General features: G+C 39.2%; 2 protein-coding genes across 4 annotated transcripts in view; both read left to right on the top strand.

Moving 5' to 3' along the window:
• Positions 1-12: 12 nt before the first annotated feature.
• Positions 13-13544, top strand: ARHGAP11A (Rho GTPase activating protein 11A). 2 transcript variants are annotated; one of them, XM_072863763.1, is made up of 12 exons: positions 13-283; positions 2830-2900; positions 3227-3323; positions 3862-4112; positions 4653-4813; positions 4924-5070; positions 6798-6872; positions 7537-7704; positions 8933-9068; positions 9430-9538; positions 10342-10489; positions 10901-13544. In XM_072863763.1, exons 1-12 carry the CDS (start codon positions 155-157, stop codon positions 12487-12489), a joined length of 3081 nt encoding a protein of 1026 aa, XP_072719864.1. In that variant the 5' UTR covers positions 13-154; the 3' UTR covers positions 12490-13544. The 2 variants fall into 2 exon arrangements, with proteins under 2 accessions (XP_072719864.1, XP_072719865.1); XM_072863764.1 differs by lacking the exon at positions 6798-6872 and having other exon boundaries at positions 14-283.
• A 1832-nt stretch (positions 13545-15376) lies between these two features.
• Positions 15377-22074, top strand: part of SCG5 (secretogranin V) — a 32155-nt gene continuing 25457 nt past the window's right edge. The window contains exons 1-2 of one of the 2 annotated variants that reach the window (XM_072863766.1): positions 15377-15494; positions 16742-16974. In XM_072863766.1, the coding sequence (XP_072719867.1) occupies positions 15445-15494; positions 16742-16974 (283 nt within the window). In that variant the 5' untranslated portion in view covers positions 15377-15444. Of the gene's footprint in view, positions 15495-15824; positions 15881-16741; positions 16975-22074 lie in introns of those variants that run through there. The other variant, XM_072863767.1, reaches the window with a different exon arrangement.

The raw sequence follows: 22074 nt of genomic DNA, 5'->3' as shown, positions 1-22074 counted from the left end.
GGCGCTGGGTTTGAGCCAGGCGGTAACCGGCGGTGCGGGAGCGGGGTTGGGCTGGGCCGGGCCCAGCGTCGGGAGGTCGCGATGGCGCTGAGCAGGGTCTGAGAGGCGGCGGGGGGCTGGGGAGCGAGAGGTCGGGGAGGCGGCGGGCGCCGGGATGGCGGAGCAGAGGCGGAGGCTGGTGCGGCTGGCGGTGCTGGAGGAGCTCCGGGCCTCTTACGGGATTAAGGTGAAGAGCGGGAGCTGCCTGGCAGCGGCCAAGCAGTCGGGAGCGGCGGCCGCGGAGGTAAGGAGGGCGGTGGCGGTGCGGCGCTCGCGGAGGGCATCCGCTCCCCGGGCCGGGCAACGGCGGCCCCCGGCGCTCCGCCGCGGCGGGGTGGGGGAGCACGGCGGTTGCCGCTGTGGGAGCAAAGCTTAGACCGGTCCGGGAGCTGGTCTTCTGTCCCCGGTGAGGCCGGGTGGCTACCGATTCTGGCATCAGTGACGCTTACCGTAACTCTGTTGCTCCTGCTAGCCCCTGACTGGGCATCACCTCCCCTCGTGGGAAAACGTTTTCATCCCTGCCATGGGGAAAGTCGGGTTTTCCCCCTTTTCCTCAGCGAGTAAGGGCTCCAGACGGTCGTCAGGATAGCCATGTTGTGATTTAGTAAGATAATGGTCTAGAGACGCTGAATTCCCCGCGCCCGTTTAGGGCCTGAGTGTTGCAAGGCACACCAGATGGTGAAGGGGATGTGTTCCTCGTTTTGTTAACGCAGTTGATATTCTCTCAAACATGCATGCATGCCTCTTGTCTATGTAAGAGCTTTTTATACTTTACTGTGCTTAATGTCACTGACTGTGGAATTTAAATCTTAGTCTTGGAATACATAGCTACTGTGTAGTTTCTAAAAGTTTTAGGTCTTTTATTTTACTTGATTCCTTAGATTTTTGGTTTGAAGGGCTTTATTTGTATGGTTTCTTAGTACAAGACATGACTATGGGAATTTTGGTGCAGACAGATCTGGCCTTGATTTGCCTGTGCTCTGAGGACTGAAATCTGTCCTGTTATCTTAAATACCTACTTTGACTTCGTTGAAGGAAAAAAGTGTGTTTTCTGTCTTGGGACTCTTATTTAAAACTAAAGTATCATAAGGGATGCCAGTTTATACAGCACTGAAGTCCATTTCAGAACACTGATCTTCTGGTAGGCTCTAATTTATAAAGCATGGACTACTATTAAGTCCTAAACCAGATCCCTGTGCAACTGATATGGCACAGAACCGGGCATTCTCAGAAGGAGCTTTCTGTAAGGCTGAGAAGGTATTACAAAATGCTGCAGTAACCCTTGGTCAATATAAGCCAAAGAAGTTGTGAAAACATGCTTGAGTTGGGTTGTTTGGAAAGGGAGAGACCAACAGTAAAGTTAGAGTTCGCTTCTTCCCCCTTGTCAATATCAAGTACATGGTTCTAGACTTTTTTTTGCCACATTTGAAGGAAGGTAATAAGAATTGTGTATAATATATGTATGTCATAATAAAAGATGTCTATACAGCTGTCTAGTGCTTAAATTTTATACAAAGAAGAAAATGTATATTTAAATAACAACTGAGCAAGGTAGAAAAAGGTATAGAATAACATTTGTTTTGCCAGGGGGCATTTTATTCCTGTTGTAAGGGAACAGACATTCTTTTAAGACCTTAAATCACAATTTCTGACAAACAAAACCTAGTAAAGTGAGGATAGCAGTTATGAATTTTAAATGTTGAATTACAAGCCACTGGAATTCTCTATTACATTATCTTGTAAATACAGAAAAACATTGTATCTTGGAGTTAACTTTCTTTTTGTACTTTTACAACCTGGAATACAATGACAAATGTGTTGCTTCTCTTTCCTTATCATGTTATGCTTGTTTTCTGTAGGACAGATAGGCCCAAGACGGCCTAATGGGTTAGTTATTGATTAACTATTTTCCTAACATGGTCAGCACTTTGAATTTCAGGTATAAGTGACCAAGAGTTTGCATTCATCTCTGATAACAAGTTGGGCATGATGCCAATCTTCTTCTGTTTGGGGGAGGGGCCAACTTGCATGTTCTGTAAATATAAATAGAAAAGAAGTGGGGCAAAGAAAGAAAAGTACAAGTTGTTACATTGAAATGTGGGCTTTTATAACTGAAACAACTGCAGTAACCTCGCATAAACATTTTTAAAAAATGCTGTGAGCATCAGTAGTAATGACTGAAGAAATTGCTTGTTTTCTAATATGTAACAGATGCTCTGATGTCTTGCTATAAGGCCATAGAGTTATAACAGTTTCTTAAATACAAATGCTAAATATGACAGTTCAGAACAGTTTTCTAGACTATTCTGTTGAGTTTAATCCTCCCTGTAACAGCAATCTTAAGTGCCTCAGATGAAGAAAAAGTTACTTAAAAAAAAAAGTTGTTTCAAATATGTTGTGTTGATTTTTAAGAAAAATGGGATTTAGTCAATTTGAAAAGGTAAGGTGAGATTCCAGAACAGTGTGTTCAAAATCCTTACTGATTTGGGGGCCTTATAGGAAAACTGACTCCTTGTAAAATAAAAAGTGCAAAACATACTGCAGAAAACCTTTCTATTATTTCACAGTAATCTAGGGTGTTACCTGTAAGTAGAATCAGCATAGGCTCAGATTATCTAGAGATGATAGTGGTTTTCCTGACAATACCTCTTATCTGTCTTATCTGAAAGACTTTGTTTTTTGTCTTAACTACCCTTCTGTTTGTAATTCGTGGAATACGTGATTTTCTGTAATATGTAGTTGGTAATCCTATCAACTTTTGAATAACATTAACTGAATTTTGTATTTTAGGATAAAATCTTTGGAAAATCTTTTCATGCATTACCGCAGTCATTTGTGCCAGAATATGGTTATATTCCAAGGTAAATTGACACTGTATATTTAGATTTATGCTTACTTTGCTCTGTTTATAGTATTGAACTCTTGTCAGAAGACACAACATAGTATTCCAGGCCTGCTAAAGCTTATGGGATATATAAGAATAGCTTCAGCTGGGGAAGGAGGGATGCAGAAGTTAGATGGGGAATTCAGAGCCACAGCTATCATTCAGTTGTATTTCTTTATACTTCTTTTCATTGGGGAAAACTATCCTATATATTAAGTTTTATCTATTTATAATGAAATAGTTTTTCTGGAAAAAATAAGCTTTATTCTGAGTGTCAGAAGTATTTTACTGTTCTTTCCTCAGCTTTCTTGTTGATACTTGTGAATATTTGGAAGAACATGTTCACACCGAGGGACTCTTCAGAAAGTCTGGCTCTCTTGTTCGTTTAAAAGCTTTAAAGGTATTTGCTAAAGCCTCTGGTTTTTTTCTTTTTAATAAGCTGCATTTCATTTGATCATCTGCATGTTTTAGTTTTTGGACTCCTTTCAGTCATATTCAAGTTTTAATTTTGGAAGTAGTCTGGTAACATTAGCTGCTTTAGAAATGACAGGAGATCTAGTCTAGACACTAGTGAACTTCACCTTTACCCACCCCTCCCCCAGCAACTTTTTCAGCTTTCCAGATGGTGAGAATACACTTGTGACTGAACAAACTTGTTAGCAGTTATGCACACTGGATGCTGTGAGGATATTTCTTTAGCAGTGTTCTCCCAGAAGGATGTGTACATGGGAAACCTGTAAATTAACACATGCGGTCTGACAACGTCATCTGTGTGTCTTTGTAGATACTGTAGTTAGGTAAAACATGACAAGGCTGAAACTAAAAATGGGGAAGATGTGACTGTCTTTTCTGATACGGGCTAGAGGATTAATGCCTAAACTTAGAAATCTGACGGTATGTTGAAGACTTCAAATCATGTTTCTTATGAACAATTTCAGAGTAAACTGGATCAAGGTGAAAACTGCCTCTCAGCGGCACTGCCATGTGATGTTGCAGGGCTTCTTAAACAGTTCTTTAGAGAGCTGCCAGAACCCATCCTTCCACTTCACCTGCAGGAAGGCCTTTTCAAAGCTCAGCAGCTAGGAAATGAGAAGAAAACTGCAACTGTGTTGCTGTCGTGTTTGATGGCTGACAGAACAATTGAAGCTTTGAGATACTTTTTCAACTTTCTGAAAACTGTGTCCCTAAGGTCAGTGGAAAGAGAGTGCTTGTAAACAGCTCCCAATTCCTTTAACAACTTCTCTTTCCAGGCAACTGCTCTAACTTTCTGTGAGTGGTTTGTGACTTTAAACTTTCTTATCTGCAGTCATTCACTAGAATTCAGTCATGGTCTTTTCTTTCATAAATCCAAAGTGTTTTCTTTATGAAACCTTATTTTGCTGGAGACCTGACTTTGTTGCATTCTTTCATAGCTGTATTCCTCATTCTTCTTTGGAAAGCAAAGGAGTGACTGATAAAATTAACATAATCTAACTGATACCTTGCATTCCCCAAAACTGACCAGGGTCTATAACCTCTTGATTTCAATAACATAGTCATGCGGTTACCTAGCCTGGGGTGCATAAGTCTACACGTTAATCTCGGTATGTGAGCACTCAAGTGAATGACTCTGTTTTGTTTTTTATTTTTTAACTGCATTTGTTTTATTTGGTCTTTTCTCTCTCCACTGCTTATGTCCTGATAACTTGTGTAAAAAAAACCAAACCAAACCCAACCTTTTCTTGTTAAGATCCAATGAAAACAGAATGGATAGCAGTAATCTGGCAGTGATTTTTGCTCCCAACCTCTTACACTCGAATGAAAATGAAAAGATGTCAGCCAGTACAGAAAAAAAAATTCGCTTGCAAGCTGCTGTTGTGCAAACACTTATTGACCATGCAGCAGAAATCGGTAAGATGATAAATTTTTATCAAAATGTGTTGTTGCACATACTTGTATACAGCTTTTCTTTTCAATTTTTTAAATAACTTAAAACCAAAAATATTTCTCAACTAATTCAGGACAAGTACCAGAATTTATCTTGGAAAAGATTCCTGCAATGTTAGGTGTTGATGCCTTTCAATCTACTCCCTCGCTGTGGGGCCACGAAGACAGTGAAAATGAATCTCCCAGTGAATGTAAGAAGAGGAGGCATCGAAGTGTTGGGGGTAGGTATGTTGTGTGAAAGTTTCAGCAACTAAAATAGAATTATTTTGAGACTTCAGGTGTGCTGATCCTAAGCACTTGCTTCTTCCACAAGCAGAATAGATGCCTGTGAAATTTGTTGGGTTTGATTTGCAAAATCTATATAAGACTTGAGCAATCACATCACTTGATTGTATATTTACTCTGAGTTTATTCTAGTGTGTCTGTTGTCCACCAAAGAAGCTATTTTGCTTGTGTTCAGATTTGTGAAGCCAGATTAATCTTCCAGCTTTTTGTTGAGTCAACTTCAGATCCTGTTGCAGAACAGTGATAAAGGGGTTTTTTCTTTTTTTTTGCTAGTTTTGAAATTATACTTGGACACTAAAAGATATTGCATACTTTGATAAGTCAGGTCATGAGAAGGCAAGAATATAAATGGCATGTGTGTTTTGAATTAGAGTGACTAACTTGTGTTTTGAAGTGTAACTCTGAATTGGATATTAGTGGATACTGTGTGTTCTGATATCATGGGTCTGGGTTTTTTTGCAGTTTAGCTGTTCAATGGGGGGGTTGCCAAATATGGACGATCAGATGGTATATTCTCTATTCTGCATTCTCTTTGAGGAAATAGTATGGAATATGTATACTTGACTTGAATCAAGTCCACTATAACACTGATTTTGTATGTATTGCTATAAAAATATGAGGCTGTATTTAGCTTATGTACCTGGAATATTAAACCTGACAGTAATTGAAATTAAGGCTTTATTTTTGTATATGTTTAGCCAAGGCATGGGATTTTTTTGTGTAATATACTTTTCCACTTTGAAGGATGGAGATCATCCTGGAGTTGCAAAGCAATAAATGTTTGTGAATGTTAAAATTTTGAGGAGAAGCAGTTAGAATTTGTTAATTCTGCGGAGTAGATTCTGGTAGTAGGCAGCTTCTACTCTTTCTCCAGATGTAGTAAAACATAGTATTACTACACTTTATTTTTAAAGATGAGTTTTTAAAAAGTACCTGATATCTACCAGACACCATAAAAGAAGTACCACAGGCTTGTAGTTTGCTAAGCTTCGCTATGAACACATGGAAATACAACTGTAGGTTGCAATAGCAGTTGATAAAAATACTTCCATTTTATACTTTTAAAAGCAGGAAAAACAGTTAAAACTTCACGTGTATACTCTGCTGGGTTTAATTTTGCCTTTAAAAAAAAAAAACAAAAAACCAACAAAAACCAAAAAACACAACAGCCCAAAACAAAAACACATAGTTGACAGAAAAGTTGTACGTTATTCCTTTTCAAGACCAAAATTTCATACTTCTATTTGGGTCTAACTTCAAAGCTCTAAGAGGTTTTCAGCTTCAAGACTACTCTCTAGTAAAGTGAGAAAGTCTGTGAGACTTTCTGTGACAGACTTCAATGAATACCTTCTAGGTTTGCCTACAAGAAATCAGAAGGCATATAATTTTATAATGATCAGTAGAATCTTCTATGAGAAAATTCTGTTGTCTGTGCATGATTTTTTGTTGTTGTTGTTAAGGAAAATAGAATTTTTCAGCTATTGTGAAAGCAACAAAAACTATGTTGGTGAGAAGATCTGGACTATAGTTTTTACATAAAACAACCATTTAAACTGATTTGCATTATTTCTCTCTGAAAGAATACAAGTTAAACTTGAGTTGAAAATAGAGCAAGACAAACTTAATATTTAAATTTGATTGCTCGGTGTGTCTTGCATTTCAGATGTTGTTAGTGGAGCATTGAATAAATTTAAATCTAACAGAACACCCTCCACTACACCTCAACAAGACAGAAGCGGTAGGTATTGGTGTATTTGTACTAAATAAAACCCATGCAGTATCTTCTGGATTTGTCAATTATATTCTACAATTTTCTTTTAACTGAAGAACTACAACTTAGTTTGAAAATAAGTGATTACATTTAAATTGTTTAAAACTTTGAATGTAGATACATATTTATTGAGGATACTGCATTTACTGTAGTTCTTGGAGCAGCTACAATCACTGCAGCAGTGTGCTGTGCAGTTCTAGGATTACACAGCTGAACTATCGCTTTTTATCTAATGCACACTAAGGCTTCAGTGCAGTAGTGCAGCATTTTATCATCTTGGGAATGAATTGCCAGGACTGAAATTCTTTCGCTCTTACTCTGTCTCTTAAAGTTACAGAAGATGACTATACTTTTTTTTTTTTCCTCCTAATACCTATAATTTTATTAATATGTGGTTTTGGATTTTCCTTTCTGGTACTCTAACTTGCGGGGAAAAAAAAAAAAACCAAAATAAAAAAACAAACCCTAAGCTATACTGATTGCTTTGCCTGTTCAAAATGCATGCACTTTAGCTAAGCTTTTACAACAATTTTCCTTCAGAGTTTAAAAAAAACCCAAAACAACTGTTTATATTTTAGTAAACTCTCAACATTTTAAGCTGTTATTGCAAATTTGTTTTTCTTAATTTCAGTCCTTTCATCGGTGACTCCAGTGGTTCTTACTCCAAGTACCAAGCGTAAACTTCCAACTGATTGCTCTCAGGGCTTGTCCAGCAAGAAGAGACGATCTTTTAAGCATAGTTTTGCGTTTGAATTGTTACCAAGTAGCATTTTTAACAGCAGCTCAACACCAGCATCAGGTACAGTGCCTTCATTTTTTCCTTGCTGCTTGAAGTGGTTGTTTATGGCTTTTAATTTAAATGTACAGTCTTTTGTTCTTGTTAGGCAGTCATTGATAATCTTCACTTAACAGTGTTCCTTGCACTACTTTCCTGTCTTAGTCTATGTTCATCAGCGACTGTCATGTTACATGGACTGAGCAAAAGCAAAATTCTGTTTGTTTTCTGTTATATTAATCTCTCAAATCTGCAATCCTGATGTCCTTTTATTTTTTTTCAGTCCCTCTGTATCACCCAGGTTATACTCGCGTTTCTATCTTAGCACACAAATCCATGAAGACTGCCTATGCTTCCAACCTTTTGAAAGTTGTAGCCTTCTTCTGTCTCCTAAATACTTAAATAGCTGGTCTTATCCCTATGTGAAATGTAACTGTTGCTATTATAAAGGTTCTTTCTTGAATCCAGTCACCTCTTGTTTTCTCTAGATGCTAAATAATCTCAAAATTCTATAGAAAAAGTTTCTTTTGTTTGACAGTGCTTTAATACTTCATTCTACTAGAGTGCTTCCAACTGTCAGGCTCTTCTGCAAATCTTATTTTATTTTTGTTTGGTTCCTTAATGTGCTGCCAGCTGAAGTTAAAGTAAAAAGAATTGTCTAGATTGGCTATGTTTGTTTTGCCTGAAGATAAATTTTTTTTCGTCAGTTGAGTGGTATAAAACTTCTTGCTTTTGTTTATTAAATCACTTCATGCTCACCATGAAATTATTGTTTCTATGGATAAGCAAACCAAAGCAATGACATTTTCTAAAGATAGTAGTAATGCATCTGTTTCATAAAAAAGTTTAGTAGAATACTAACTCTTTCATTTATTGTTGCTTTAACTGTTCTGGCTAGGTATGTAAAAAAGCACACTGCAAATAATATTAAGACTGAATCTAATTTTTCTTATTAAGCTCTTAAATTTGAGGAACTGATCTGATGATAGCAGTGTGGAAACTTAATTGAGGTAGTGATATCAGTAGTATGCAATTAATTGCAATCCAGCTGCTTCTATGGATGCTACAAGCAACAGCTTCATTTAATATTAAATAAAAGTGGAAGTCAAAGTAATTTCAAGCCAGCATTCCACAAAATAAGCAAGCAAATCTGTCCTGTTTAAAAACCTATTCTTTATTGTATTAACTGTAAGTCTTTATCTGAAAAATGTGACTATAGTAAGATCATGTAAAAATGATTTTGTTCCTGTAGTTCAGTTTGAAGCAAGCCCTTGTGTATCTCTTGAGTCATCACAAACATCACTGTCTCCTTCAACTGCTGGTGAAAATCATCTGTCTAGTACAGGGAACAGAAGAAGTAAAAGACATGCAAGCAAAAAATTATACAGGTAATTTGCCTTAGCTCTCAGAAACTACAGATAAATTGGAAAGGTAGGTCTAGACCCCTTGCTAATGATGTATAAAATCTCAATCTGTCTTTAAAATGATCTTTTTTGGTGTTCAAAACATACCAAATTTTTATAGTAATCTTAAAATCACCAGATCTTCCAATGTTGCAAAATGGAGCTCAAAACAAAGTAAGGTCTGGCATAGTAGCATCCTGTGTCTATTAAAAAAGTTTGCCAAGAAGGCAATAGAAGAAGTAAAACTAGAGGAAATAACCATATGATAACTAAATGACCAGTGTCAGAATGTTTTATGCACTCCTAAAGAGTTTTTTGTGTCACTTCTTCCCCTCTGTCCTCCCAGGGCTGAATCAGGAAAGACAGGTTGTTTTTCTCCAAAGATTAGCCGAAAAGAAATGGTTCGTAGGTCGTTACGCTTGAAGTTTGGTTTGGGGAAAAGCAACAGAGAAATGGTAAGTATTCTGCTTCTAACCCAGTCTTCTTGTTACTGTGCAAATTTTAACCCTAAGTTTTGGGCACTGCTTTTCAGTAGCAGGAAGGACTTATTTGGTAACAGAGGGATCACAGCACAACTGGACCTGCTGTCAAGTACAAGAAGCCCTATGTTTATTTTCATAGCAGTAACTGATCAGCTTGTACTGGGTTTGGCTGGGATGGAGCAAGAGGCTGGAGGAGGGGACAGCTGACCTGAAATGACCAAAGAACTATTCCATACCATATAATGTCATGCTCATCAATAAAACTGGGATGGGGGGAGTTTTTGCAAAGTAGCCACTGTCAGGGGCTGGCTCAGCATCGGTCTACTTGTCAGGAGTGATTGCTTTTGCATCACTTGTGGGTTTGGGGGTTTTTTGTTCTTTCCCTCCGCCCCACTTTTGCCTTTCCGGTTCTCTTCCTCATCCTGCTGGGGAGTGGGGGGAGTGAGCAAGCAGCTAGATGGGAGCTTACCTGCCAGCTGGGGTCAACTCACCACACTTGTGATCAGTAGGTCTCACAGTTCCTGAAATTCTGATATTACAGAGCCTATGCACAGAATCACTGTGTTCAGAGTATGGTTAAGCCTACCTCACTGCAGGTGGGTTGTTCACTACCTAGGTCTACAGAGAATTGAGGGAAGATGAAGTATGGCCAAGAAAAGGCTCCTATGCTGATATGCATAGCCTTTTACTGGAGGTTCCTCTGTAAATGAGATTCCAAATTACTTTCATATAAACAAGTTTATATGAAAGTAATTAATACCTTTTATTTGTTCAAGAATGTTGTATCAGGATGTGCGGTTGGTAATAGATCTGAAAATATTGGAAGGCGCCTTGCAAGTCAACAAGGTTTGGAAAGCAGAACTGAATGTGCAAAAAGAGATGTATTCTTCAGCCCATGTGTCAATGAAAAATTCCCTAAGAAAGGTAAGTATCTAACAGAATATATTAGATGGGGAAGACTTTTGCTTTTGAAAAGCAAAAGTAACTTTATTGATAAAGGTATAAAAGCAATTGGATTTAAAGTGCTTCTAGCTAGTAGGACAGAAGTTACTTGAATGTTAGTGGCTTCTGGGGAAAAAGAATTGGTTTAGGACAGGCTTGCTATGTTTCTAGTGTATTTTAGTAGTTCTCTTTTGTTAGTTAAGCAAGATGAGAGATGTAATTTTAGTTCTTAATATTACAACCTTTTTTCACATCTCTGAAACTTAAGGGAGTAACGGCATCTTTAAATTCAGTGTTGCTTTGATAATTAGGGGGTTTTAGCAAGAATTTTGCCTATAATGATCATTAAAATCACAAAATACTGTTCTTAAACGCTGTGATGTTTATTTTAAGGTTCAAAGTATGTGAGCAAGTCAGAAGAAAACTTGCTAACTCCAAAATGTCACGACAAAGTAGTTCACCAAATGTCATGGAATAGTCCTATTGTTACAGATTCTCAGGCAATCAGCAGGAATGAGGGAATTCTTCCAGGACACCCTGAAACAGGAATTGGTTCTTCAGAATCTGTTTTGATATTTGGAAAGCCACCAGTTGTTCCGGGTGGTTTCAAATCCACAACTGTAAGCAAACAAGACAACAGCTTAGAACTTTTGCTTTGTGAAGAGGAAAGTAATTCAACTGCAGAAACATTACTGAAAGTTAAGCAAGCCTTCTCTGCATCTGGAAGTAATCTTCACAATTTGATAGGTGATACAAAATCTTCCTTCTTGGATGTAGCAGGTGAAACATTAAATGAAACTCTGTGTCTCACAGGGCGCAGTCCAGAGAAAGAATTGTTAGCTGAAGAAGTTTCTGAAAATCTAGCAAATACAAAATCCAGAGAGCTGTTGCGCCAGTTTAATCAATCTTATACTATCGATAAACAGCAATCAAAAAAAGATGAAATTAAAGTTTTGGAGAAAAGAAACTTCAAAACTTCTATTGAGATTGAACTTCAGGTCCCGAAACCAGATATAAAAAATGTAACAGAACTTCCTGTGCCTCAAGTACTGGCCAGGGAAGACAAGTTGACTGTTCAGAACAGTTCATCAAAAGATGACTTAAACAAATTGGATTCCTTTGGAAGAAAAGAGGAAATAGAATCAACACATTCACAAACAGCTGAAAACTGTATGGTAAAGTGCTGTAATCTAGAAGAAGATACTGCTAAACTTTCCGTGGCAGGACAGCTTCCTACTTCGCAGTTGCCTAAATCACAAAATGAAGTAGGCAACCAATACTTGCAAGCTGAAAATTCTGATAAAGCTTTAACTAAAACATCAACTGTTTCTGACCATGGAAAGGTTTCTGACCATATACAATGGTTCAACAAGCTTTCATTAAATGATCCAAGTTCTGCAAGCAAAACTAAACCACCTCTTAAGTTTCAACGTACTCCTGTTAGACAGTCTGTAAGAAGAATTAATTCCTTATTGGAAGCTAACAGACGATCCGTAAGCTCTCAGCTGCTTAAAGCAAGTGATGTTGGTTCACCGCTTGTTAAATCTTTGAGCTATGATTCTGCACTATTCTCTGGCACAGAAAAGCCCTCAAAGAATTCCGTGGCTTTGCCACTCAGGAGTGAAAGTACGTATGACCAAGTTTCTGTATCTCATAAGCAGCTAGACTTAACATCCAAATCATGTTGCAGGCCATTAAATCCATCAGACAAGCCTGATGCTTCTGTCAGAACTGCTGGAATCCACGAACAGAAAGCGACTGTTCATCCATCCAAGTCTGTTCTAGAAGATCTAACCAATCATGAAACAGTGAAATCCAGTTTAAAAGTTAATGCAAATATAAATATTCCAGGTGCTGCCCCAGAAAAATCTACAATCACAAGAAGTGCTTCAGGAAAAGAAAGAGTTCGTTATAGAGGCTCTCCAAAGAATCCAATACCTAAAGTGAAACTGCTACCAACTGCAAAACCAATAGACTTATAAGATCAAATATGATGACTAAATGGGCTTATTGTAACTTGGTTAACCTTTGGAAAATCTAAATTTGTGTGATTATTTTTTTTAGCTCTAATTATTTGTATTTTTTTTTTAACTGTATGAGTCATGGACTTGTACAAATAACAATTTGTTTTATGTTGAGATTTTCTTCATTTACTGAAACTTTTGTAAATGCTGGTCAGTTCATCCAAACAAATTTGACTTCTAAAACAAAAATAACCTGTTCCTACAAATGTTTGTTTTAGATCTCATATTTGATTATCTCAGCTTCTAACAACATGCTGCATCTCCCAAAACAATTTTTGCAGTATTTAAACTAAGTACCAAGTTTTTAAAAAAAATTCTCAAACATTTAAAACATAACAGACATGTGAAAGAAAATGTCTTGATGCTGAGTATTGGTAGTTAAATTTATTTACATCTTAGTTTTAAGTGTATTGTAGCACTACTTTGATATTTAGGTTGGACCTTACACCAGCTCTACTTCTTTTGAGACAATGGGTTTTATCTCTATTGGAGTAAATAGGGAGCATATTTTCCTTGTTGAGTAGGTAAATGAATTAATTTTGACATGTGTACATACACACCGGAGAATTATTAGAACACATGGAAAATAAATGTGCAGTTTATTCAAGAAGGGAAAAGTCTTAAAACTTCATCCAGCAATGTGTTCTGCAATAGGTACCCAGTATTTTCAGTTGTGAGCAGTAAAATATTTTATCTTAATATGAAAGGATGGTTTTAACTTATTTTTAGAGCAATAGAATAGCAGTAACTAGATGGTGCAGAAGCAGGTTTTAGGTGCTGATAATGTTGCAAGAGACGAATGTAAGAAGCCATAGTGTGTTAAAGTTTATTTGCACAAGCAAATGTTTACATCTTTTGGAATTAAAACTGTTTATGTCTGTCATCAGTTGTAAAATTATTTAAGAGTAAACATCCGAAACTGTTCATTAGCTCTCTGTATGTGCGAATTGCTTATTGGCAAAATTTAAGAGCTGAAAGCACTGGATACTTTTGGTTTTAATAAAACCATTGGTTTTGTCCCTTTTCTGAGCCCATTCTTCTATAATGACTTAGAAATCTAGATTATGTTGTCATATGCAGACTGTGGACATCAAAAATGAGTAAGTCTGCAAACACTGAAGTCAGAAGTGATTCTGTTCTGGCTCTCCTTTTTGTTCATCTTGGGTACATGTTGGTGATTCTCGCAACCAGCAAAAGGCATGGTGCAAGATAATTTAGCAGGAGTAGGCTTCTAAACTTCTCGAGTGATACGTTAATGAAAGGAATAGTTCTGCTTGCTTTCTGTTCCCTGCCTCCTTCCCCACATATCCACCAACTTACTAGCTGAATTGGTTCAGCTCAGTGATCTGGGGGAAACCTCCAGCCCCCATCAGCCCAGCTGAGCTGCCTCACTCTGTTGCTATGTTATTGTTAAGATCTAACACTAGGGAAACAGCCATGAGAGGATCTTCATGGCTTCCGAGCCATGAAGCCTTCTGTTGGCTCCCTTATTGCATGAAGCTGAAGCTTCCGAAGCCTTCTTCCGAAGCCATCGGAAGCTTCAGCTTCATGCAATAAGGGAGCCAACAGAACAGTTCACCCCCATCCACAGAGGAAGCTGCTTCTCCCTGCTCTCAGCTTTGTGCTCCTACCCTCTGCCTTTAGCTGGTGCTGGCAGATCCCTCAATAGGTTGAATGCAGGCCTACTTCTGTATCACCACACTTTGTATCATTTCACAGAGGTAAATAAGGCTCAGCAAAGCAACTGCCAGCTGTCATAACTGATGCAAGGAGGTAGGAGATGGAAATAGGACAGAAGGAGATACAGGCAATGTCATGAGGAAGAAAATGAGATCTGACTCCTGTAATAGTGAGCTGTCACATCAATTTGTGTTTGAAAGAGCAAGACTTGAGACTTTTTTTCTATTAATATGTACCAAATATTTTGAATGTTAATGTAGCTTTGGCAATGTGTCATGGATGGAGCAGTAAACTATTTTTGATCAATGCAAACCGGTCTTGAACCAGTACACTTAAATGTCAGAAAGGAAGATTTTGGTAGGGGCCTGACACACAAACCCTTAAACACCAGGAAAGACTGTCAAAGAAAGCTGTAGGCTCTGTTTTCAGAGGTTTTACAGAACAGCTTAGGCACACATCCATTTACATAAAGTTGATCATGTTTTGGAGAAAGATTAGAAACACTAGATGCTCAATGGAGGTCCCTACTGCTTAATCCTGCAAGTTACAGACATGTATAATGTACTGGAGACCAGCAAAAAGAGAGAGTAATCTACATTTGAAAGTGTAGTTCACGGATCTGTTGTGGTTTATGGGGTATAATCTCAGAGCTTTTCTGTAGATAGTTATCCTAAAATGGAACATGGTCCCATTCACATCAGTAGCAGTGAAGATGTGTTACATAAAATAACGTTTAGAAATTACCATTTTGCCAAGTGCTGTAAATGATAGACTTCATTTAGCAAGATCCTTTTACAGGTGTCTTTTTGTTAACCTCTGCTATGGATGATGTATATGGATTTGCTTAACCCAGGGACCTTTACCTGCAAGTGCTTAGAGATGGTTGCCATGTTGTTACCTTGTAAACCTGCACTTTGGTAATACTATTATTCTGTAAGTAAACCGCTGATCGTATTATTCCAGGGAGAGAAATTGCAGCGGGAAGACAGACACAATCCTAGGAATACGTAATACCTTACTTCTGTAACCGTTAATCCGTCAACAACCTTCGGTTTATTTTTGGACTATAGCGTTTAGCTGAAAAGGCAGATCTCGAATATCCCCCCCAGGCTTTCTGTCATCTGCATCGGACAAACCTACGCAGCGAGCAGAGGGCCGCGGCAGGTGCCAGCGAGCAGCTGGCGGGCCCGGCCGCGGGGGAAGGGGGCGAGGGGCCGTGGCTGCGCACGGAGGATGCGCGGCCGCGGAGCCGCCGCACCGCAGAGCCGCGCCGGGAGCGGGAGGTGAGTGGGGCGCTCCCGGGGCGGCGGCGGGGCCCGGCCCGGCCCGGTCCGGGGGGCTCCGTGCCGCGGCTGAGCTGCCCTGGCTGCGGGGCAGGGAGGGGGGTCGCGGTCCAGCGTTCCACGGGCGCAGCGCAGAGGTGCGGGGCGGTGCAGGCAGCGGAGCGGCGGCCCTGCTCCTCTGCACATTAACGGGGAATATTGGGTAGAAAGCAGGCTTTTTTTGCCTCTGAGTAGAAAAAAGGGGGCTCGCCTGGCGCGCAGCTCTCCTGCAGAGGCCGGTGAAGCGGGGATGGGTGCCGTGCCGTGCCGGAGCCGTGCGCAGGCGCAGGGAGGAATATTTCCAGCATTGTTTTTTTCAGCCATTTTTGTCTCAAAGACGTTTTCAGGTACCTTGCGGGGGGCGGTTGGAGCAGTGGAACATCTTTAAACGTCTGGCGTGGAGAAATCAGGCAGCTGTGTGTGTTTTAAGGAAGACAAGGGGGACTTGAGGGGTTTTTGTTTATTCAGGGGATTGGAAGTGATGCATTTTAATTATTCTCTGATGTGAGGGGAAAAGGAGCTTTAAGAAACAAGCATTCTGAGTCAAATTCAGCCTCTCAAAGAGGACAGTAAGTGGTGCTTAGTTGTTTGGTTGGTTGTTTTTTCCTACTTAAACTACACTGTGCAGCCATTTAGTGAAAAGGATTTAAGGAAGCAGCTGAAACCTATTTGCTTCAGGTGGGGAAGATGATGCATATGAATAGGAAGCCTCTTGTCTTAAGGTACAGATAAAATATAATCCAGGTTGTTCAGCAGTTTCTAGTGATTCATTTTTCAGGCAGTGCAAGAATAGAGCTTGGAAAACACAGTTCCTGGCTGAAGACTTCTTTGCTTTTAGCCCAGAGCTTTATAAAATAGCATAATAAACATGGGGGGGGGGGGGGGAAGGGAGGGGAAACATACTCTCATTAAATGAAACAGTGGATCCATTTTGTTTGCAGTGACTGTTAATGAATGTTATGGGCAAATGCAAATCAGAAAAGTGATTTCTGCAGTTTGCCACTTAATATATTTTTAGAAGAGAAGAACCTATCCCCCCCTATTCCCCCTGCTCCCCCCCGCCTTCAGCTGGCTAGATTTTCAGCTGCCCCTAGAAGCTGTGGTAGTAAACTGTGATGTGCAGTAGTAAGATCAGAAGTTATTTCCAGCATGCATACTGAACTTTTTTTCCACTATCATTTATAATCAAATTCCTTTCTTTTTCACAGGATAAAAGTGGCTACCAGAATGACAACGACCTTGCTTTGTAACATGATATTTCTGCTGGCATTTGGATTGGCTTCAGCTTTTAGCCACAGCCCTAGGACCCCTGACAGGGTTTCTGAAGCAGATATTCAGAGGCTCCTCCATGGGGTTATGGAGCAATTGGGCATTGCTAGACCACGGGTAGAATATCCAGCGCACCAGGCTATGAATCTAGTTGGTCCACAGAGCATTGAAGGTAGCTAATTTCTACTTTGAGTTATGATGAATTTATTAGTATCCTTTGGTAATAACTATTGTTTTGCATATAGATGCAGCATATCCTGAGCTTAAAATCATGGACTTCTTCACCATGTTGTTGCCTGATCTTTGTTTTAAAATCATCATCCAGCTTTTACCTTCCTTAATGTAATGATTTTGGCAGAAGAAGTAGTGGAGTTGTTTAATGCACAGGCTTTGTAGAAAAAGTCATGTTGTCTTGGAATTGTCTGGTCTCTAGTACCTCAAAACAACAGGTTTAATAAATTCTTCCCCAACAGTGTGTATAAATATATCACATATATATTTCACATGAAACAAATGTAAGCTATACAGCCCAAATCTCATGGCTTTTTAGAAACATTTGCAGACCAGAAGAGGTCAAATGTTTGCGTTGTCATGTGAGATAAAGGGAGAAACCTTATACAGGGGATTCTTCCTACGTGCTGCAGAACCCTGTGCAGCTCTCTGTGGGACAGGATCCATGCTGGATCGCGCAGGGCTGTGGGCAGGGGGAAGCCAGGGTTCCAGCTGAAGGGGTGCAAAGGAGACAGGTCTTCCTGTCCCTGCGTCCACAAGTAGCACCTCAACATTGTGTTGCTGTGATGGATGCTCTGGGCTTAGGTTCATTTTTTTGGTCAGTACTTCTGGTCTCGCTCTGTGTGAGTAATTTTCCTTGGAATCAGTCTTACAGCTGTGCAAACCATCTGAAATATCTCACTCAAATATTAGGGTATTAGGATAATGTTGCAGTGTATTGCTATTTGAATTGTAATAAACTAGCTTTTATTTTGGGATTACAGCAAAAGGGTGAAGGTATGTAACTCCAGATATTATAGTTTATGTGCAAACATCAAAACTGAGCAGAAACTCTCAACTCTTCTCTCAGAATTAAACCAATTTGACACAGTGTAGCAAGTCTTCACAGTTCCTAAGTCTGTGACCTTTATTTTGTCCTCATTCGGATGTGCAGACTATCCTAGCCAAAGAGATACAATTGCCTTAATGGCGGCTAAGGAGAGGATTAAAGCTGAACAGGCATATCTACCAGACAATTGCAGACCTAAGCTTATATATTTTCTAAAGAAATTTTGATGGACATATGCTTTTCTGCAAACTTAAATGACAGAGATTAGGTTTAAGGAGTAAAATTTGGCCTTTGCCCTTTCCTCCTCCTTTATGAGAGTTTTTGTGTAGAGAAATTGGGACAGACTGGTAGAAGTGAGTAATTTTACTCTCCATTTCCCTCTTTTCCCCAGACGTTTTTTTTTAAAAAAAACAACTTAGATAAGCAAATCTGGATCTCCGACAAATATTTCATCTCAGCTGTTTGCCATTACTTCCTAATTGCAATGTTAGCAAAAGCAGGTTAAGAATCTCTTCTTTTAAGTATTGAAACTTTTCTTGTGCTTGTGAGACTTGAATAATACTAGTTTTCCAGTCATCCATACGGTCTTTAACAAACCTTTTTTTTTTTTCCCCTCTCTTTCTTTTCTTTTTTTCCTTTTTTAAAATAAAAATACCTTCTGTGTATATAACAGAGTAAAACTGAAAGGTGGTAAATCCAGTTTATTTATCATATTTAACATTCCTCTCTTGATCAGATGAGGATGACTCTCTGTTTTCAAGTCTACCATGGGTATTTAACAGCCTGTTGAGAAATTTCTGCCAAAGTGAAAAAGCCTTGTAAGGTGAATGCTATCAATCAGTGTAGAAATAGACATGCAAATCAGACCTTCATGTCAAACGTTGCTTTTCATAGAGTGTTTTGCAGTAAGTTTTTCAGATAGTCATCGCTTGCTCTTTCTTTGGTTTCTTGTGGTGATATATGCCTATCTATAGATAGATATCTCTTAAAGTATCTGATTAGAAACTTCAACTTAAGAAAGTGTTTTGAAAGTGTTGGTTCTAGTTGCAAGATTAACTTGGTCTTATGTCATTCTACACAATATTTTCTCATACTGCTTTTTAAAAAAGTACATATAATTCAATAAATTTTCACCATGAGTTTAAATATAGACCATTAATTACAGGATAGCTAATCCAACAAAACTTGAATTTCATTCTGTACCAGTGATTTTAACTATTACATTGTGAAAGACTTCAGAATTTAAGATACCAATTACTAATCAGTTAACAATGCTCTGTTTCATCCTCTTTGAATATTTATTTTTGCATAATTTGGGGAAAAACCTGCACAGTGGGTTTGACTTTCTCTTAGGTGTCTACTTTGGAAACAGAACTGATAAAATGGCATGGTAAGACATTTATCCAAAACAGTCTAGTTCTGTAAGAGATTGCAATACATAATGCTTCCACATATGGTATCTGCCTGAAAAACTGCAGTTTTTACCATTTTCCCCACAGTCTGCCCACTCCTCAGTTATTGCCAGGAGACTGACATTCCTGGCCTTCCAGTGGCTCCAGTCAGCCAATGTTTTCTGAACAAAACAGAATAGGAACAGGATTCAGGCAAGGACCTTGTCCTCTGGGGAGGAATGAGGACAGGAGGCATTTGAACGAGGACTCCCGTGAGACATTGACCTGTTATGGGCAGATGAAGTGTAATGCTTAGTATAGTAAAAATATTGTGACCTTTCTGAACTGGGGTGGTTTTTTTTGGGGGGGGGAGGGGGGGGGCGGCTGGGTCTGGGTCTTACACACATATTTTGTGACATTCCGTTGCATGATATAGAAATGGAATTTCCTCAGAGGAGGAAGCTCCAATTTCTGCTCTGCTAAACAGACCTGCAGGACTTCCTGGAAGAATGTTTCTGGTGGTGGTGAGCTCTTACAGCTTGCTTGTGTCTCAGATACTTCTTGGCCAATGTGCAAGGAGGTGAACTGAGCAGCGCAAGAAACAGTGTCATGGATTGTAACATTTAAGCAAAAAACTCTGTGCCTGTAGCACAGGTGTTGGCTGACAGGAGTATTGAGGAGGATTGAGAAAGGACTCGTGATTGATGTTCCCACTGGTATCCATATGAACAATAAGTAATTTATGGTTGAACTATAGAAAAAATAACTGCATGTGTTTTTAGAGTACATCAGTACAAAGCTTCAGATTCTGAAGGATTCACCTATGGGCTTTCCACAACATAGTTACACTGTTATCACTGGCTAATAATTCTGTATGCAAGTGCTTAAAGAAAATCTACAGGACAATAGAAGGGACAAATAAGGGGGAAGGGAAGAAAGAGGTTTAACAATAATTGGAATATGTCACAGCAAAATAGGGTTTTCATCCTAAATACCATCATGGCGGAGTGGTAATTCACCAACTACTCTCCTGAGCGCTGTCTTCATTGGGAATTTTTGCCTGAAAGTAGTGAAGAGTAGAATTGGGTGTGAAACTCTTACTAATTATGAGAAATTCTGAGCTGCCAGGAGTGTTGACTTCCAGCCATTTTTCAGACTGTAGGTTGCAGTGACCAATGTAGACAGTTTAAAACCTGGTTCATCCCGTGCCAGCATCCTCATCATCAACCCACTGACTGTTCTGGAGTGTGTCTGTTTCTCATTTTGACCAGATATTGCATCTCAGCATAAAAACACTTCATCAATCAGAGCTGAATAAATTTAGTACATTCCTATAGAAAATTGTTTTACTTAACAAAATGTTTTTGTCAGAAATTGCCCCAGCAGTGTAGACCTGCAGCAGTGTTGATAGCTGTGGATGTCACCAGCTTCAGCCCAGCCAGGATTCCAGAAGTACACTGATTTTCAAAAGGCCAAGATTTCACCCATTATATGTGTACACTTGCAAACAAGGTGCTGTCAGGAAAAATTAATTTCTGTGGCTTTGGAATTTGGAAACCAATTTAGGCTGCTGTAATATAGACAAGTTTATACTAGCAGCCTGATTATAATGAAATGTTTGCAAATTTGAGTGATTATTATAATAACCTTTTCCAGCTGAATAAGATCTTAATAATTTTATATGTAACAAAAATACTATTGCTGTTAGTTCATGTCCTAATTATGCCCATTTTCTATCTTGGCTATCTACATTTTTTCTGGTGTTAATCATCATATTTTAACTTTAAAATGCTAAAAACCAGAGGGTGGATGTGTTGCAAGGAACAATACATGGTCTCCCCCACTGCCCCTGCCAAAAAAAAAATCAACCCAAAGACCACTTAGGGCTGCCTTGGCTGTAGTAAGGGAAGTCACAAGCTTGCTCTGTACCAAAGATAACTAAAAGATGGCCACTTTTCAGAAAATACATTTAGCAGCATGTGTTCTCTTTCCGAAGTGACCAGATAGTTGTCTTGTTGATGGATAGAAAAAAAAGTACAGCTTGTTAATTGAAAGAAGTTACTGCCTTTTCTTTTGAAATCTATAAATACATTGGGGTTTTTTTTTCTTTGCCTTCCCTTTGCATTTGTCAATTTACCTGTTACCTCAGGTCAAGCTGCTAAAATAGGAGTAGAGTCTAGAAAATGCCTGATAAAGAGTTTAATCTACCAAGAAATGACTGTGAAGTTCAAGCTGTGTGCAATCCAAGGCAGACGTCGGAGGTCCAGAGGACTGCGAGCGCGGTGGGTTTTCTCTCTCGGTGGCAGCAGGAGCCGCCTGGGGAGGATGGCTTCTCCGCCCCAAGCCCGCAGGGATGTGTGGAGGCAGCGTGAGCTCTTCTCCTTTGCTAGGGCTCTGTTAGCTGAGTGGAAGCAGTTTGCAGGATAAATATGCCACAAAAATGGGAATTTGCTGGCCAATTCCCTGTACTTGTGTACCGGAGCCAGCAGATGGTGCATGGCACATCGGCACTGCAGAAGCCGAAGAGATCCTGCGTGATGAGTGTCAGGCGAAGGTGTTTTTAACACCCGAGGTGATATCTTAGGAGCGGCTGGTTTTTGCTGACCACTGAACAGATTTTCTTCCTGCACACCTCCTGATTCCTAAAAGTAATAAACCCATATTAACAACTTTATTTTCGCTAATAATATTCGCTCTCCTTGTTAATTTATATTTTCAGAAAGCTATATTGGAGTCACTTAGCAGTATCTGTAGAAAGAGGGGAAAAAACATAGAAAAGCAAAATAGGAATTTTTAATGACTAGCTGTGTTTCTGTAGTTA

The sequence above is a fragment of the Ciconia boyciana genome, chromosome 6, assembly GCF_034638445.1.
Source record: "Ciconia boyciana chromosome 6, ASM3463844v1, whole genome shotgun sequence".
In the NCBI taxonomy this organism is placed as follows: domain Eukaryota; kingdom Metazoa; phylum Chordata; class Aves; order Ciconiiformes; family Ciconiidae; genus Ciconia; species Ciconia boyciana.
Note: the sequence above shows the minus strand (reverse complement) of the source record. Positions and strands in the feature narration are given on the sequence as shown.

Coding starts and splice junctions, on each gene's coding strand:
- ARHGAP11A (XM_072863763.1), top strand. CDS start 155: ATGGCGGAGCAGAGGCGGAGGCTGGTGCGGCTGGCGGTGCTGGAGGAG. Junction 6,873..7,536: donor ACCTCAACAAGACAGAAGCG/GTAGGTATTGGT, acceptor TCTTAATTTCAG/TCCTTTCATCGGTGACTCCA. Junction 7,705..8,932: donor CAGCTCAACACCAGCATCAG/GTACAGTGCCTT, acceptor TTGTTCCTGTAG/TTCAGTTTGAAGCAAGCCCT.